Source organism: Oncorhynchus mykiss, chromosome 10 (genome assembly GCF_057628025.1).
Source record: "Oncorhynchus mykiss isolate SJ-2025 chromosome 10, ASM5762802v1, whole genome shotgun sequence".
Lineage (NCBI taxonomy): Eukaryota > Metazoa > Chordata > Actinopteri > Salmoniformes > Salmonidae > Oncorhynchus > Oncorhynchus mykiss.
In genome coordinates this window covers 81,508,412-81,528,411 of record NC_143031.1, presented here as the reverse complement: position 1 = coordinate 81,528,411, position 20,000 = coordinate 81,508,412, and the positions used below count along the sequence as shown (strand labels likewise).

Below are 20,000 nucleotides of genomic sequence, written 5' to 3'. Positions count from 1 at the left end.
TGCCTGTTATTGTTTTGTTATGCCTGCTATTGTTTTGTTATGCCTGCTATTGTTTTGTTATGCCTGCTATTGTTTTGTTATGCCTGCTATTGTTTTGTTATGCCTGTTATTGTTTTGTTAGGCCTGTTATTGTTTTGTTATGCCTGCTATTGTTTTGAATGCAACACAACATAACATACTGTATTTTAAAGTTGCAGTAAATTGCAATTCATATAAAACAGTATACAGTTCATTCGGAAAGTATTCAGACCCCTGGACGTTTTCCACATTTTGTTACGTTACAGACTTGTTCTAAAATGGATTATATGCATTTTCTTCCTCCTCAATCTACACACTATTCTCCATAATGTCAAAGCAAAAACAGGTTTGTAGACATTTTAGAAAATGTATTAAAAATAAAAAACAGAAGTACCTTATTTACATGAGTACTCAGACCCTTATGAAGTATTCAGACCCTTATGAAGTATTCAGACCCTTATGAAGTATTCAGACCCTTATGAAGTACTCAGACCCTTATGAAGTACTCAGACCCTTATGAAGTACTCAGACCCTTATGAAGTACTCAGACCCTTATGAAGTATTCAGACCCTTATGAAGTACTCAGACCCTTATGAAGTACTCAGACCCTTATGAAGTACTCAGACCCTTATGAAGTATTCAGACCCTTATGAAGTATTCAGACCCTTATGAAGTATTCAGACCCTTATGAAGTACTCCGACCCTTATGAAGTATTCAGACCCTTATGAAGTACTCCGACCCTTATGAAGTATTCAGACCCTTATGAAGTACTCCGACCCTTATGAAGTACTCAGACCCTTATGAAGTACTCAGACCCTTATGAAGTACTCCGACCCTTATGAAGTACTCAGACCCTTATGAAGTACTCAGACCCTTATGAAGTACTCAGACCCTTATGAAGTACTCAGACCCTTATGAAGTATTCAGACCCTTATGAAGTATTCAGACCCTTATGAAGTACTCAGACCCTTATGAAGTACTCAGACCCTTATGAAGTACTCAGACCCTTATGAAGTACTCAGACCCTTATGAAGTACTCAGACCCTTATGAAGTACTCAGACCCTTATGAAGTATTCAGACCCTTATGAAGTATTCAGACCCTTATGAAGTACTCAGACCCTTATGAAGTACTCAGACCCTTATGAAGTATTCAGACCCTTATGAAGTACTCAGACCCTTATGAAGTACTCAGACCCTTATGAAGTACTCAGACCCTTATGAAGTATTCAGACCCTTATGAAGTATTCAGACCCTTATGAAGTACTCAGACCCTTATGAAGTATTCAGACCCTTATGAAGTACTCAGACCCTTATGAAGTATTCAGACCCTTATGAAGTACTCAGACCCTTATGAAGTACTCAGACCCTTATGAAGTATTCAGACCCTTATGAAGTATTCAGACCCTTATGAAGTATTCAGACCCTTATGAAGTACTCAGACCCTTATGAAGTATTCAGACCCTTATGAAGTACTCAGACCCTGATGAAGTACTCAGACCCTTATGAAGTATTCAGACCCTTATGAAGTATTCAGACCCTTGTGAAGTATTCAGACCCTTATGAAGTATTCAGACCCTTATGAAGTACTCAGACCCTTATGAAGTATTCAGACCCTTATGAAGTATTCAGACCCTTATGAAGTACTCAGACCCTTATGAAGTACTCAGACCCTTATGAAGTTTTCAGACCCTTATGAAGTATTCAGACCCTTATGAAGTACTCAGACCCTTATGAAGTATTCAGACCCTTATGAAGTACTCAGACCCTTATGAATTACTCTGACCCTTATGAAGTATTCAGACCCTTATGAAGTACTCCGACCCTTATGAAGTACTCAGACCCTTATGAAGTACTCAGACCCTTATGAAGTATTCAGACCCTTATGAAGTACTCAGACCCTTATGAAGTATTCAGACCCTTATGAAGTACTCAGACCCTTATGAAGTACTCAGACCCTTATGAAGTATTCAGACCCTTATGAAGTACTCGAACCCTTATGAAGTATTCTGACCCTTATGAAGTATTCAGACCCTTATGAAGTACTCTGACTCTTATGAAGTACTCAGACCCTTATGAAGTACTCTGACCCTTATGAAGTACTCGGACCCTTATGAAGTACTCGGACCCTTATGAAGTATTCAGACCCTTATGAAGTACTCTGACCCTTATGAAGTACTCAGACCCTTATGAAGTACTCTGACCCTTATGAAGTACTCGGACCCTTATGAAGTACTCTGACCCTTATGAAGTACTCAGACCCTTATGAAGTATTCAGACCCTTATGAAGTACTCAGACCCTTATGAAGTATTCAGACCCTTATAAAGTATTCTGACCCTTATGAAGTATTCAGACCCTTATAAAGTATTCAGACCCTTATGAAGTATTCCGACCCTTATGAAGTATTCAGACCCTTATGAAGTACTCAGACCCTTATGAAGTACTCAGACCCTTATGAAGTACTCAGACCCTTTGCTATGAGACTCTAAATTGATCCTCAGGTGCATCGTGTTTCCATGAATCATCCTTGAGATGTTTCTACAACTTGATTGGAGTCAACTTGTGGTAAATTCAATTGATTGGACATGATTTGGAAAGGCACACACCTGTCTATATAAGGTCCCACAGTTGACAGTGCATGTCAGAGCAAAAACCAAGCCGTGAGGTCGAAATAATTATCTGTAGAGCTCCGAGACAGGATTGTGTCGAGGCACAGATCTGGGGAATGGTAGCAAAAACATGTCTACAGCATTGAAGGTCCCCAAAAACACAGTGGCCTCTCATCATTCTGAAATGTAAGACATTTGGAACCACGAGAATCTTCCTAGAGCTGGCCGCCCGGCCAAACTGACCAATCGGGGGAGAAGAGCCTTGGTCAGGGGAGGTGACCAAGAACCCGATGGTCACTCTGACGGAGCTCCAGAGTTCCTCTGTGGAGATGAGAAAATGGACCAAGAACCCGATGGTCACTCTGACGGAGCTCCAGAGTTCCTCAGTGGAGATGAGAAAAAGGGACATTTAGCTTTTCTTAATGAAGCAGAAAATCATCAGTTATTTGTGGTTGTTAGCTTAGCTGTCATCAATTCTGTTTTGTAGTTTTACACCCTCTGGTCTGCTGTCAACTCTCCATACAACCCAAACACTAACATCAACAATGCCCATATCTCTAAAGGAACTACAGTTCTCATACTGCATTTCAATAACGGCCATTGTTTCCAAATCAATCATAATAAAGAACTACCCGCCAAAATTGCATTGTGGGAAAAAGGGAAAACCAAAGCTCACATCTGGACATCTTTTCCTTGACATTCCTGGGACAGTCCCCAAGAAACACACACACACACACACACACAGACACACACACACACACACACACACACACACACACACACATACACACACACACACACACACACACGCATGCACGCACACACACACTCACACACACACACACACACACACACACACACACACACACACACACACACACACACAGAGCCACACACACAGAGCCACACTCACACACAGAGCCACACACACACACACACAGAGCAACACACACACACACAGACCCCCCCCCCCCCCCCACACACACACACAGAGCAACACACGCACACACAGACCCCCCCCCCCCCCCCACACACACACACACACACACACACACACACACACACACACAGAGAGCCACACACACATAAATCATAAAACACAATCCCAGTGTTCCCTGTTTTCCGACTCTGTAAAATAACGGCCGGTGTGGGAAAGGAATTACCGGAACAATCTCATAAAACCAGCAGGGAATAAAAGACTGTTAGTTAGACACTAATGCACTCAGCAGTGTGTGTAGTGCGTGTGTGTGTGTGTGTGTGTGTGTGTGTGTGTGTGTGTGTGTGTGTGTCTCAGCAGTTTTCTGACAAAAATATAAATAGAAGTAGAGAGCGGTATGAGACTAATTAGGAGGGAGAGAAGGACAGATAAGGGGAGAGAGGGTATGGTATCAGGAGGAGAGAGGAGAGAGGGGAGTGGGATGGTATCAGGAGGAGGGAGGAGAGAGGGGAGTGGGATGGTATCAGGAGGAGGGAGGAGAGAGAGGAGAGGGATGGTATCAGGAGGAGGGAGGAGAGAGAGGAGAGGGATGGTATCAGGAGGAGGGAGGAGAGAGAGGAGAGAGAGGAGAGGGATGGTATCAGGAGGAGGGAGGAGAGAGAGGAGAGGGATGGTATCAGGAGGAGGGAGGAGAGAGAGGAGAGAGAGGAGTGGGATGGTATCAGGAGGAGAGAGGAGAGAGAGGAGTGGGATGGTATCAGGAGGAGGGAGGAGAGAGAGGAGAGGGATGGTATCAGGAGGAGGGAGGAGAGAGAGGAGAGAGAGGAGAGGGATGGTATCAGAGGAGGGAGGAGAGAGAGGAGAGGGGTGGTATCAGGAGGAGGGAGGAGAGAGGAGAGAGTGATGGTATCAGGAGGAGGGAGGAGAGGGAGGAGAGGGATGGTATCAGAGGAGGGAGGAGAGAGAGGAGAGGGATGGTATCAGAGAAGAGAGAGGAGAGGGATGGTATCAGAGGAGAGAGAGGAGAGGGATGGTATCAGAGGAGGGAGGAGAGAGAGGAGAGGGATGGTTTCAGAGGAGGGAGGAGAGAAAGGAGAGGGATGGTATCAGGAGGAAGGAGAGAGAAGAGAGGGATGGTATCAGAGGAGGGAGGAGAGAGGAGAGGGATGGTTTCAGAGGAGGGAGGAGAGAGAAGAGAGGGATGGTATCAGAGGAGAGCGGAGAGGGATGGTATCAGAGGAGGGAGGAGAGAGAAGAGAGGGATGGTTTCAGAGGAGGGAGGAGCGAGAAGAGAGAGGGATGGTAAGAGAGGAGGGAGGAGAGGAGAGAAGGATGGTAACAGATGAGGGAGGAGAGAGAGAAAGGGAGGAAGGGAGGGATAGCAACAGAGAAAACAGGAAGGGTTGGGAACAGTGGGAGGGAGAGGGAGAGAGGGATGGGAACAGAGCAGGGAGGGAGAGACAGATGGGAACAGAGGAGGGAGGGAGAGAGGGATGGGAACAGAGGAGGGAGGGAGGGAGAGACAGATGGGGACAGAGGAGGGAGGGAGAGACAGATGGGAACAGAGGAGGGAGGGAGAGACAGATGGGGACAGAGGAGGCAGGGAGGGAGAGACAGATGGGAACAGAGCAGGGAGGCAGAGACAGATGGGAACAGAGGAGGGAGGGAGAGACAGATGGAAACAGAGGAGGGAGGGAGAGACAGATGGGAACAGAGGAGGGAGGGAGAGACAGATGGGAACAGAGGAGGGAGGGAGAAACAGATGGGAACAGAGGAGGGAGGGAGAGACAGATGGAAATAGAGGAGGGAGGGAGAGCCAGATGGGAACAGAGGAGGGAGGGAGAGACAGATGGGAACAGAGGAGGGAGGGAGAGAGGGATGGGAACAGAGGAGGGAGGGAGGGAGAGACAGATGGGGACAGAGGAGGGAGGGAGAGACAGATGGGAACAGAGGAGGGAGGGAGAGACAGATGGGAACAGAGGAGGGAGGGAGAGACATATGGGAACAGAGGAGGGAGGGAGAGACAGATGGGAACAGAGGAGGGAAAACACTTGATGTTTCTTCTCATCTGATAGATATCTATTCATATCTTAGATAACAGACACATAATAACCCTGAGTCTCTGATAGATATCTATTAATATCTTAGATAACAGACACATAATAACCCTGGGTCTCTGATAGATATCTATTAATATCTTAGATAACAGACACAAAATAACCCTGAGTCTCTGAGAGATATCTATTAACATCTTAGATAACAGACACATAATAACCCTGAGTGTTATTAAATATATATATATTAATATATTAGATAACAGACACATAATAACCCTGAGTGTTATTAAATATATATATATTAATATATTAGATAACAGACACATAATAACCCTGGGTGTTATTAAAGATATATATATTAACATATTAGATAACAGACACATAATAACCCTGGGTGTTATTAAATATATATATATTAATATCTTAGATAACAGACACATAATAACCCTGAGTGTTATTAAATATATATATATTCATATCTTAGATAACAGACACATAATAACCCTGGGTGTTATTAAATATATATATATTAATATCTTAGATAACAGACACATAATAACCCTGAGTGTTATTAAATATATATATATTAATATCTTAGATAACAGACACATAACAACCCTGAGTGTTATTAAATATATATATATTAATATCTTAGATAACAGACACATAACAACCCTGAGTGTTATTAAATATATATATATTAATATCTTAGTTAACAGACACACCTAAAATGGCCATAGGAAAAGTCCGGGTCTATAGAGATTCAATACAAAACGACGCCACATTGACAGTAAACAGGACAGTTGTTTAGTTGGCGTTAGGAGTTATGAGATGGCTGCACAGGAAGCCTCTGAGGAACCCAGTATATTACACTAGTAGTAGACTAGCTACTGTTAGCACATTGACAGTAAACAGGACAGTTGTTTAGTTGGCGTTAGGAGTTATGAGATGGCTGCACAGGAAGCCTCTGAGTAACCCAGTATATTACACTAGTAGTAGACCAGCTACTGTTAGCACATTGACAGTAAACAGTACAGTTGTTTAGTTGGCGTTAGGAGTTATGAGATGGCTGCACAGGAAGCCTCTGAGTAACCCAGTATATTACACTAGTAGTAGACCAGCTACTGTTAGCACAGAGAATACATTTTGGGCTGATTTCCCGGGCCCAGAATACCTGCTACTAATCTATCGACTCCTCTTATCTCACAGCAACACATACACAGCCCTATTCAGAAGATATGGCTGGCAGGCTGGCTGGCTGGCTGGCAGGCTGGCTGGCTGGCTGGCAGGCTGGCTGGCTGGCTGGCTGACTGGCTGGCTGGCTGACTGGCTGACTGGCTGGCTGGCTGACTGGCTGGCTGGCTGACTGGCTGACTGGCTGGCTGATTGACTGGCTGGCTGACTGGCTGACTGGCTGGCTGGCTGACTGACTGGCTGGCTGGCTGGCTGGCTGGCTGGCTGGCTGGCTGGCTGGCTGGCTGGCTGGCTGGCTGGCTGGCTGGCTGGCTGGCTGGCTAGCTGGCTGACTGGCTGGCTGACATACAGATTTATTTTATTTTAGGAACAACAATTATACAGTTAAAACAGTTTTTAAAAGTACCTGAAACTCAGAGGAAAACACTTACATGGAAATACACAGTGAGAATACATGGAGATACACAGTGAGAATACATGGAAATACACAGTGAGAATACATGGAGATACACAGTGAGAATACATGGAAATACACATTGCGAATACATGTAAATACACATTGAGAATACATGGAAATACACATTGAGAATACATGGAGATACACATTGAGAATACATGGAGATACACAGTGAGAATACATGGAGATACACAGTGAGAATACATGGAGATACACATTGAGAATACATGGAAATACACAGTGAGAATACATGGAAATACACAGTGAGAATACATGAAAATACACATTGAGAATACATGGAAATACACATTGAGAATACATGAAAATACACAGTGAGAATACATGGAAATACACATTGCGAATACATGTAAATACACATTGAGAATACATGGAAATACACATTGAGAATACATAGAAATACACAGTGAGAATCCATGGAAATACACAGTGAGAATACATGGAAATACACAGTGAGAATACATGGAAATACACATTGAGAATACATGGAGATACACATTGAGAATACATGCAGATACACAGTGAGAATACATGGAAATACACATTGAGAATACATGGAAATACACACTGAGAATACATGAAAATACACAGTGAGAATACATGGAAATACACATTGCGAATACATGTAAATACACATTGAGAATACATGGAAATACACATTGAGAATACATAGAAATACACAGTGAGAATACATGGAAATACACAGTGAGAATACATGGAAATACACAGTGAGAATACATGGAAATACACATTGAGAATACATGGAAATACACAGTGAGAATACATGGAAATACACATTGAGAATACATAGAAATACACAGTGAGAATACATAGAAATACACAGTGAGAATACATGGAGATACACATTAAGAATACATGGAAATACACATTGAGAATACATGGAAATACACAGTGAGAATACATGGAAATACACATTGAGAATACATGGAAATACACATTGAGAATACATGGAAATACACATTGAGAATACATGAAAATACACAGTGAGAATACATGGAAATACACAGTGAGAATACATGGAAATACACATTGAGAATACATGGAGATACACATTGAGAATACATGGAAATACACAGTGAGAATACATGGAGATACACATTGAGAATAATGAGCAGTAAACTAGCCTACATGCACTTTAGATGCATCATCAATGAAAACCATGATCCTGTAAACAGATAACAAGCCTTCGTCTCAGCGAATGGATTGAATTGAAACCATCACATGTATCTCTGTCCTGTGCAGTGTTCCTGTGTCCAGGTATCCTACGAGGCGTGTACCAGAGTGAACACCTGTTTGAGTCCGACCACCAATCAGGAGCCTGGTGTAAAGATCCATTCCAGGCCTCTGATAAGATTTACTACATGCCCTGGACTCCCTACCGCACGGACACTCTCACAGAGTACTCCTCCAAGGAGGACTTCATCGCAGGTCTGCATTTTAATAACAATTATTTCACATTTATTTTTATTATAATGTTGGATATTATTATTATTATTTGTATTATAATGTTGGATTTTATTGCTGTTTTTTTATTTTTTATTTTTTATTAAACTTGCTAATGTAAAGTGAATTTATTTAAAAGGTCTAACTAGCTCTCGGCAGGGTTGCCTAGTGGTTAGTGTTGGACTAGTAACCGGAAGGTTGCAAGTTCAAACCCCCGAGCTGACAAGGTACAAATCTGTCGTTCTGCCCCTGAACAGGCAGTTAACCCACTGTTCCTAGGCCGTAATTGAAAATAAGAATTTGTTCTTAACTGACTTGCCTGGTTAAATAAAGGTTAAATAAAGATTTAAAAAATGGTCATGTCAATATTAGATGTTTATCCATGTGTCTGAAACGTCAAATTTCAAACTTGTTGCAAATGTCAAATTGTTTAAAGTTAAGTTATTAACTCCAAGTGGTTAAGGTTTGGGCTTAAAACAAAAATTCTCTAAAACAATTTTCTATTGCCGCGTTTTGAAATTGCATCCTTTTACACCAGAGGCAGATCGTTATAACGACCGAGCAAAACCAAAACTTAACTTGAAGGTAACAGCGCTCACTGTTGCCCCTAGTGGCCGGTTTCCACATTGTCTCCTGACTTCCTCAGACATGGATGGACGTCGGATACTGACTTGTATCACAGGGGGGACATGGCTGAGTTTCCCCAGACACAGATTCGACCTAAGAAGTTCTTTAAATGGAGAATATTGTGTGTTTTTTTTTGAGTTCTGGACGAGGTTTAATCTGTGTCTGAGGTAAACTTCCCCCTCGGGTGTTTTGAACAAAACGCTTCTAATTAAAATGTATTTGAATTGTTTACAGGACGACCGACGACCACGTACAAGCTGCCTCACCGCGTCGACGGGACGGGCTTCGTGGTCTACGACGGAGCTTTGTTCTTCAACAAGGAGCGGACGCGCAACATCGTCAAGTTCGACCTCCGCACGCGGATCAAAAGCGGCGAGGCCATCATCGCCAACGCCAACTACCACGACACGTCGCCGTACCGCTGGGGCGGCAAGTCGGACATCGACCTCGCCGTCGACGAAATGGGCCTCTGGGTTTTGTACGCCACGGAGACGAACAACGGGCGCATCGTGGTCTCGCAGCTCAACCCTTACACGCTTCGCATCGAGGGGTCCTGGGACACCACCTACGACAAGCGGACCGCCTCCAACGCCTTCATGGTGTGCGGCGTGCTCTACGTGGTGAAAACCGTCTACGAGGACGACGACAACGAGGCCACGGGGAACAAGATAGATTATATGTACAGCACCGCCCAGAGTAAAGAAACCTTTGTGTCCATCCTGTTCCCTAACTCTTACCAGTACATAGCAGCAGTGGACTACAATCCCAGAGACAATCTGCTGTACGTCTGGAACAACTATCACGTAGTCAAATACTTACTGGACTTCGGGAACAACGACAACAGGTTGGGTAGGTGGAATGTTTATCTACTTTTCTCTTTGTCTATCTTTCTTTCTTTCTTTCTTAAAACTCTTGGTTTTTCTAGATTTGACTGGCTAGGTGGAATATTAATCTCTCTAGAGACTTCTTTAGTTCTGTGGGTTTGTGTAATGGACAGTCTCTAGACTATAGTTCTGTAGGTGTGTGTAAAGGACAGTCTCTAGACTACTTTAGTTCTGTAGGTTTGTGTAATGGGCAGTCTCTAGACTACTTTAGTTCTGTAGGTTTGTGTAATGGGCAGTCTCTAGACTATAGTTCTGTAGGTGTGTGTAAAGGACAGTCTCTAGACTACTATAGTTCTGTAGGTGTGTGTAATGGACAGTCTCTAGACTACTATAGTTCTGTAGGTGTGTGTAAAGGACAGTCTCTAGACTACTATAGTTCTGTAGGTTTGTGTAATGGACAGTCTCTAGACTACTTTAGTTCTGTAGGTTTGTGTAATGGACAGTCTCTAGACTACTTTAGTTCTGTAGGTGTGTGTAAAGGACAGTCTCTAGACTACTTTAGTTCTGTAGGTGTGTGTAAAGGACAGTCTCTAGACTACTATAGTTCTGTAGGTGTGTGTAAAGGACAGTCTCTAGACTATAGTTCTGTAGGTGTGTGTAATGGACAGTCTCTAGACTACTATAGTTCTGTAGGTGTGTGTAAAGGACAGTCTCTAGACTACTATAGTTCTGTAGGTGTGTGTAAAGGACAGTCTCTAGACTACTATAGTTCTGTAGGTGTGTGTAAAGGACAGTCTCTAGACTACTATAGTTCTGTAGGTGTGTGTAAAGGACAGTCTCTAGACTACTATAGTTCTGTAGGTGTGTGTAAAGGACAGTCTCTAGACTACTATAGTTCTGTAGGTTTGTGTAATGGACAGTCTCTAGACTACTTTAGTTCTGTAGGTTTGTGTAATGGACAGTCTCTAGACTACTTTAGTTCTGTAGGTTTGTGTAATGGACAGTCTCTAGACTACTTTAGTTCTGTAGGTTTGTGTAATGGACAGTCTCTAGACTACTTTAGTTCTGTAGGTGTGTGTAAAGGACAGTCTCTAGACTACTATAGTTCTGTAGGTGTGTGTAATGGACAGTCTCTAGACTATAGTTCTACAGGTGTGTGTAATGGGCAGTCTCTAGACTACTTTAGTTCTGTAGGTTTGTGTAATGGACAGTCTCTAGACTACTTTAGTTCTGTGGGTGTGTGTAAAGGACAGTCTCTAGACTATAGTTCTACAGGTGTGTGTAATGGACAGTCTCTAGACTTTAGCTCAGAGGGAGGGTTTTTTACCTCTCTCTCTCTCTCTCTCTCTCTCTCTCTCGCTCTCTCTCTCTCTCCTGTCTCTCTCTCTCTCTCTCGCTCTCTCTCACTCTCTCTCCTGTCTCTCTCCATCTCTCTCTCTCTCTCTCTCCCCTCTTTCTCTCGCTCTCTCTCACTCTCTCCTGTCTCTCTCTCTCTCTCTTGCCCTCTCTCCTGTCTCTCTCACTCTCCCTCCCCCTCCCTCCCTCACCCAACCTAGCCCAGTAGAGTACATTACTCTTAAATGGACTAGGGCCCTGGAGAGTCTTAGGGAGGGAGTTGAGTGATTCCTTCCCAGAGACAGGCACTCTCAGATTGGGGTATAAGAGCAGGCCTACCCCCTGCTCTGGATATCCCTGGAGGTCTAAGCTACACTATCTAGCCGGTGTAATTGACTCTAACACCTTCTCACGGTGTCGGCAACTCGGTTCAGCCTCTCTTTATTAAATGATGGTCGAATGAATGCATGCTTTTACACACATTTAGGAGACACTACAAGAAATTATTGGAGGAAGGGGAGAGAGGGAGGGGAGAGGGAGCGGTGGAGAGGAAGGGGAGAGAGGGGTGGAGAATGAGGGATGGAGAGGAAGGGGAGAGAGGGAGGGGGGAGAGGGAGGGGTGGAGAGGAAGGGGAGAGAGAGGTGGAGAATGAGGGATGGAGAGGAAGGGGAGAGATGGATAAGGTGGGATGGAGAGGGAGAGTTGGAGAGTGATGGTGAAGGAGGGATGGAGAGGGAGGGATGGAGAGGGAGGGTTGGAGAGGGAGGGATGGAGAGGGAGGGATGGAGAGGCAGGGATGGATGGAGAGGAAGGGGAGAGATGGATAAGGTGGGATGGAGAGGGAGAGTTGGAGAGTGATGGTGAAGGAGGGATGGAGAGGGAGGGATGGAGAGGGAGGGTTGGAGAGTGATGGTGAAGGAGGGTTGGAGAGGGAGGGATGGAGAGGGAGGGATGGAGAGGGAGGGATGGATGGAGAGGAAGGGGAGAGATGGATAAGGTGGGATGGAGAGGGAGAGTTGGAGAGTTATGGTGAAGGAGGGATGGAGAGGGAGGGATGGAGAGGGAGGGTTGGAGAGTGATGGTGAAGGAGGGATGGAGAGGGAGGGTTGGAGAGGGAGGGATGGAGAGGGAGGGATGGAGAGGGAGGGATGGAGAGTGATGGTGAAGGAGGGATGGAGAGGGAGTGATGGTGAAGGAGGGATGGAGAGGGAGGGGTGGAGAAAGGGAGTTAGGGGAGCAAGGTAAAGAGGGATGAGGGAAGGGAGGGAAGGTGGGTGGGAGGGAAAGAGGGATGTTCTGTTCTGTTCTGCTCTGCTCTGTTCTACTCTGTTCTGTTCCGTTCTGTTCTGTTCTACTCTGTTCTGTTCTACTCTGTTCTGCTCTGTTCTACTCTGTTCTGTTCTACTCTGTTCTGTTCTGTTCTACTCTGTTCTGCTCTGTTCTACTCTGTTCTGTTCTAATCTGTTCTGTTCTGTTCTACTCTGTTCTGTTCTGTTCTACTCTGTTCTGTTCTACTCTGTTCTGCTCTGTTCTACTCTGTTCTACTCTGTTCTGTTCTACTCTGTTCTGTTCTGTTCTACTCTGTTCTGCTCTGTTCTACTCTGTTCTGTTCTGTTCTACTCTGTTCTACTCTGTTCTGTTTTACTCTGTTCTACTCTGTTCTGTTCTACTCTGTTCTGTTCTGTTCTACTCTGTTCTGCTCTGTTCTACTCTGTTCTGTTCTGTTCTGCTTTACTCTGTTCTACTCTGTTCTGTTTTACTTTGTTCTACTCTGTTCTGTTCTGTTCTACTCTGTTCTGTTCTGTTCTACTCTGTTTTGTTCTACTCTGTTCTGCTCTGTTCTACTCTGTTCTGTTCTGTTATACTCTGTTCTGTTCTGTTCTACTCTGTTCTACTCTGTTCTGCTCTGTTCTACTCTGTTCTGTTCTGTTCTACTCTGTTCTGTTCTACTCTGTTCTGCTCTGTTCTACTCTGTTCCGCTCTGTTCTGTTCTACTCTGTTCTGCTCTGTTCTGTTCTACTCTGTTATGTTCTACTCTGTTCTGCTCTGTTCTACTCTGTTCTGCTCTGTTCTACTCTGTTCTGTTCTGCTCTGCTCTGTTCTGCTCTGTTCTGTTCTGCTCTGTTCTGTTCTACTCTGTTCTGTTCTACTCTGTTATGTTCTACTCTGTTCTGCTCTGTTCTACTCTGTTCTGCTCTGTTCTACTCTGTTCTGTTCTGCTCTGTTCTGCTCTGTTCTGTTCTGCTCTGTTCTGCTCTGTTCTGTTCTACTCTGTTATGTTCTACTCTGTTCTGCTCTGTTCTACTCTGTTCTGCTCTGTTCTACTCTGTTCTGCTCTGTTCTACTCTGTTCTGTTCTGCTCTGCTCTGTTCTGCTCTGTTCTGTTCTACTCTGTTATGTTCTACTCTGTTCTGCTCTGTTCTACTCTGTTCTGTTCTACTCTGTTCTGTTCTGCTCTGTTCTGCTCTGTTCTGTTCTACTCTGTTCTGTTCTGCTCTGTTCTACTCTGTTCTGTTCTGCTCTGCTCTGTTCTGCTCTGTTCTGTTCTACTCTGTTCTGTTCTACTCTGTTCTGCTCTGTTCTACTCTGTTCTGTTCTGCTCTGCTCTGTTCTGCTCTGTTATGTTCTACTCTGTTCTGTTCTACTCTGTTCTGCTCTGTTCTGCTCTGTTCTACTCTGTTCTGTTCTGCTCTGCTCTGTTCTGCTCTGTTCTGTTCTACTCTGTTCTGTTCTACTCTGTTCTGCTCTGTTCTGCTCTGCTCTGTTCTACTCTGTTCTGTTCTGCTCTGCTCTGTTCTGTTCTACTCTGTTATGTTCTACTCTGTTCTGTTCTGTTCTACTCTGTTCTGCTCTGTTCTACTCTGTTCTGTTCTACTCTGTTCTGTTCTACTCTGTTCTGCTCTGTTCTACTCTGTTCTGCTCTGTTCTACTCTGTTCTGTTCTGTTCTGCTCTACTCTGTTCTGTTTTACTCTGTTCTACTCTGTTCTGTTCTGTTCTACTCTGTTCTGTTCTGTTCTACTCTGTTCTGTTCTACTCTGTTCTGCTCTGTTCTACTCTGTTCTGTTCTGTTATACTCTGTTCTGTTCTGTTCTACTCTGTTCTACTCTGTTCTGCTCTGTTCTACTCTGTTCTGTTCTGTTCTACTCTGTTCTGCTCTGTTCTACTCTGTTCCGCTCTGTTCTGTTCTACTCTGATCTGTTCTACTCTGTTCTGCTCTGTTCTGTTCTACTCTGCTCTGTTCTGCTCTGTTCTACTCTGTTCTGTTCTGCTCTGCTCTTTTATGTTCTACTCTGTTCTGCTCTGTTCTACTCTGTTCTGTTCTACTCTGTTCTGTTCTGTTCTACTCTGTTCTGTTCTGCTCTGCTCTGTTCTGTTCTACTCTGTTATGTTCTACTCTGTTCTGCTCTGTTCTACTCTGTTCTGCTCTGTTCTACTCTGTTCTGTTCTGCTCTGTTCTGCTCTGTTCTGTTCTGCTCTGCTCTGTTCTGCTCTGTTCTGTTCTACTCTGTTATGTTCTACTCTGTTCTGCTCTGTTCTACTCTGTTCTGCTCTGTTCTACTCTGTTCTGCTCTGTTCTACTCTGTTCTGTTCTGCTCTGCTCTGTTCTGCTCTGTTCTGTTCTACTCTGTTATGTTCTACTCTGTTCTGCTCTGTTCTACTCTGTTCTGTTCTACTCTGTTCTGTTCTGCTCTGTTCTGCTCTGTTCTGTTCTACTCTGTTCTGTTCTGCTCTGTTCTACTCTGTTCTGTTCTGCTCTGCTCTGTTCTGCTCTGTTCTGTTCTACTCTGTTCTGTTCTACTCTGTTCTGCTCTGTTCTACTCTGTTCTGTTCTGCTCTGCTCTGTTCTGCTCTGTTATGTTCTACTCTGTTCTGTTCTACTCTGTTCTGCTCTGTTCTGCTCTGTTCTACTCTGTTCTGTTCTGCTCTGCTCTGTTCTGCTCTGTTCTGTTCTACTCTGTTCTGTTCTACTCTGTTCTGCTCTGTTCTGCTCTGCTCTGTTCTACTCTGTTCTGTTCTGCTCTGCTCTGTTCTGTTCTACTCTGTTATGTTCTACTCTGTTCTGTTCTGTTCTACTCTGTTCTGCTCTGTTCTACTCTGTTCTGTTCTACTCTGTTCTGTTCTACTCTGTTCTGCTCTGTTCTACTCTGTTCTGCTCTGTTCTACTCTGTTCTGTTCTGTTCTGCTCTACTCTGTTCTGTTTTACTCTGTTCTACTCTGTTCTGTTCTGTTCTACTCTGTTCTGTTCTGTTCTACTCTGTTCTGTTCTACTCTGTTCTGCTCTGTTCTACTCTGTTCTGTTCTGTTATACTCTGTTCTGTTCTGTTCTACTCTGTTCTACTCTGTTCTGCTCTGTTCTACTCTGTTCTGTTCTGTTCTACTCTGTTCTGCTCTGTTCTACTCTGTTCCGCTCTGTTCTGTTCTACTCTGATCTGTTCTACTCTGTTCTGCTCTGTTCTGTTCTACTCTGCTCTGTTCTGCTCTGTTCTACTCTGTTCTGTTCTGCTCTGCTCTTTTATGTTCTACTCTGTTCTGCTCTGTTCTACTCTGTTCTGTTCTACTCTGTTCTGTTCTGTTCTACTCTGTTCTGTTCTGCTCTGCTCTGTTCTGTTCTACTCTGTTATGTTCTACTCTGTTCTGTTCTACTCTGTTCTGCTCTGTTCTACTCTGTTCTGCTCTGTTCTACTCTGTTCTGCTCTGTTCTACTCTGTTCTGTTCTACTCTGTTCTGCTCTGTTCTACTCTGTTCTGTTCTACTCTGTTCTGTTCTACTCTGTTCTGTTCTGTTCTACTCTGTTCTGCTCTGTTCTACTCTGTTCTGTTATACTCTGTTCTGTTCTACTCTGTTCTGCTCTGTTCTGTTCTACTCTGTTCTGTTCTGCTCTGCTCTGTTCTGTTCTGTTCTGTTCTACTCTGTTCTGTTCTACTCTGTTCTGTTCTGTTCTGTTCTGCTCTGTTCTGTTCTACTCTGTTCTGTTCTACTCTGTTCTGCTCTGTTCTACTCTGTTCTGCTCTGCTCTGTTCTGTTCTGTTCTACTCTGTTCTGTTCTGTTCTGCTCTGTTCTGTTCTACTCTGTTCTGTTCTACTCTGTTCTGCTCTGTTCTACTCTGTTCTGCTCTGCTCTGTTCTGTTCTGTTCTACTCTGCTCTGTTCTGCTCTGTTCTGTTCTGTTCTGTTCTACTCTGTTCTGTTCTGTTCTGTTCTACTCTGTTCTGTTCTGCTCTGTTCTGTTCTGTTCTGCTCTGTTCTACTCTGTTCTGTTCTACTCTGTTCTGTTCTACTCTGTTCTGTTCTGATATACATTATATACTGTAGTTAGGTGAAAGCTACATCATGGAAAACTAATATTTGACCATGTGACCTGACCAGGTAAAGGTCTGGAGTAATAACTAGGGCCCAGAGTTGTTCCAGACCAGGTTTAAATCTGGAGTAATAACTAGGGCCCAGAGTTGTTCCAGACCAGGTTTAAATCTGGAGTAATAACTAGGGCCCAGAGTTGTTCCAGACCAGGTTTAAATCTAGAGTAATAACTAGGGCCCAGAGTTGTTCCAGACCAGGTTTAAATCTAGAGTAATAACTAGGGCCCAGAGTTGTTCCAGACCAGGTTTAAATCTAGAGTAATAACTAGGGTCCAGAGTTGTTCCAGACCAGGTTTAAATCTAGAGTAATAACTAGGGCCCAGAGTTGTTCCAGACCAGGTTTAAATCTAGAGTAATAACTAGGGCCCAGAGTTGTTCCAGACCAGGTTTAAATCTAGAGTAATAACTAGGGCCCAGAGTTGTTCCAGACCAGGTTTAAATCTAGAGTAATAACTAGGGCCCAGAGTTGTTCCAGACCAGGTTTAAATCTAGAGTAATAACTAGGGCCCAGAGTTGTTCCGGACCAGTTTTAAATCTAGAGTAATAACTAGGGCCCAGAGTTGTTCCAGACCAGTTTTAAATCTAGAGTAATAACTAGGGCCCAGAGTTGTTCCAGACCAGGTATAAGTCTAGAGTTTAACTAGGGCCCAGAGTTGTTCCTGGTCAGTGAAAATCTCCAGGCACAAGACATCAGAGTTGTGAAAAGCAGAACCAGAACCCCACTTCTATAGTGCCTATACTTTACAATGATGCCCTATTTAGTGAATAGGATATGATTTAAGACACACACACTCCTAGACGAACCACGGTTAACTGTGTATCGTCAGTCCAAACAGATCGCTGTGCCTTTGTAATGCTGAACTCATAGACTTCCTGCAGCACAAAGACAGTGGCGTCTATTGAAATGCAGATCTCCCATCTCCTCTGATGGCTGAGCCGTCTCTCTCCTGTTTCAGTTGTTTTCCCTCTTTATGGTGCTTCTTTTGACTCTGTCTCTCTACACATTACTAACCTGCACTATACTATACTATACTATACTATACCATACTACACTATACTATACCATAATATACTATAATAAACTATACTATACTACACTATACCATACTATACTATAATATACTATACCATACTACACTATACTATACCATAATATACTATAATATACTATACTATACTACACTATACCATACTATACTATAATATACTATACCATACTACACTATACTATACCATAATATACTATAATATACTATACTATACTACACTATACCATACTATACTATAATATACTATACCATACTACACTATACTATACCATAATATACTATAATATACTATACTATACTACACTATACCATACTATACTATAATATACTATACCATACTACACTATACTATACCATAATATACTATAATATACTATACTATACTACACTATACCATACTATACTATAATATACTATACCATACTACACTATACTATACCATAATATACTATAATAAACTATACTATACTACACTATACCATACTATACTATAATATACTATACCATACTACACTATACTATACCATAATATACTATAATATACTATACTATACTATACTACAATATACCATACTATACCATAATATACCATAATATGCTATACTACACTATACTACACTATACTACAATATACTATACCATACTATGCTATACTATACATTACTATACTATACTACACTATACTACAATATACCATACTATACCATACTATGCCATAATATACTATACTACACTATACTACACTATACTACAATATACTATACCATACTATACCATGCTATGTTATACTATACTACACATTACTATACTATACCATACTATACTACACTATACTATACCATAATATACTATGATATACTATACTATACTATACTATAGCATATTATACTATAATACGATATACTATACTGCACTATACTATACTATACTATGCTGTACTATGCTACACCATACTATATAATACAATACTGTGCCATACTATAATATGATATACTATACTGCACTATTCTATACCGCACTATACTATACCATAATATGCTATACTATACTGTCCTATACTATACCATAATATACTATGATATACTATACTATACTATACTATAGCATATTATACTATAATACGATATACTATACTGCACTATACTATACTATACTATGCTGTACTATGCTACACCATACTATATAATACAATACTGTGCCATACTATAATATGATATACTATACTGCACTATTCTATACCGCACTATACTATACCATAATATACTATACTATACTGTCCTATACTATACCATAATATGCTATACTATACTGTCCTATACTATACCATACTATATAATACAATACTGTGCCATACTATACTACACTGCACTATGCTACACCATGCTATATAATACAATACTGTGCCATACTATAATATGATATACTATACCGCACTATACTATACCATAATATGCTATACTATACTGTCCTATACTATACCATACTATACTATATGCTATACCATGCTATATAATACAATATTGTGCTATACTGTAATATAATGCACTATACTTTGCCATACTATACTGTACCATAATATGCTATACTATACTGTGCTATACTGTACTATACTTCACTTACAAAATCTACAATATTGTACTATACTATACTATATTGTACTATGATCTCTCTCTCTCTCTCTCTCTCTCTCTCGTTTTATTGAGGCCTACAGTTAGCATGCCTGATGTATTAGATGAAATATGTAAATTATTGATCAGCCTGCACCGCTACAAAGTGTGTGTATGTGTGTGTGTGTGTGTGTGTGTGTGTGTGTGTGTATGTATGTGTGTGTGTGTGTGTGTGTGTGTGTGTTCTACAGACTTTAACAGCCTCAAAGTTTTCTCAAAAATGATACAATGTTTCAGCAATTCTGAAATAGCTAGGTTGTGGTTAGTGGGTTAACGCTGAATAAATTACGACACACACACACACACACACACACACACACTCACACTCACACTCACACACACACACACACACACAGTCCTTTTTTCTCTCACACATTTCAAAATG

The 20,000-nt window shown here is 42.3% G+C and overlaps 1 protein-coding gene across 2 annotated transcripts in view; it reads left to right on the top strand.

Moving 5' to 3' along the window:
* LOC110514272 (adhesion G protein-coupled receptor L3-like) overlaps positions 1-20,000 on the top strand; it is a 310,536-nt gene that overhangs the window by 136,146 nt on the left and 154,390 nt on the right. The window contains exons 7-8 of one of the 2 annotated variants that reach the window (XM_090188086.1): positions 8,554-8,739; positions 9,616-10,230. In XM_090188086.1, the coding sequence (XP_090044212.1) occupies positions 8,554-8,739; positions 9,616-10,230 (801 nt within the window). Of the gene's footprint in view, positions 1-8,019; positions 8,740-9,615; positions 10,231-20,000 lie in introns of those variants that run through there. The other variant, XM_090188085.1, reaches the window with a different exon arrangement.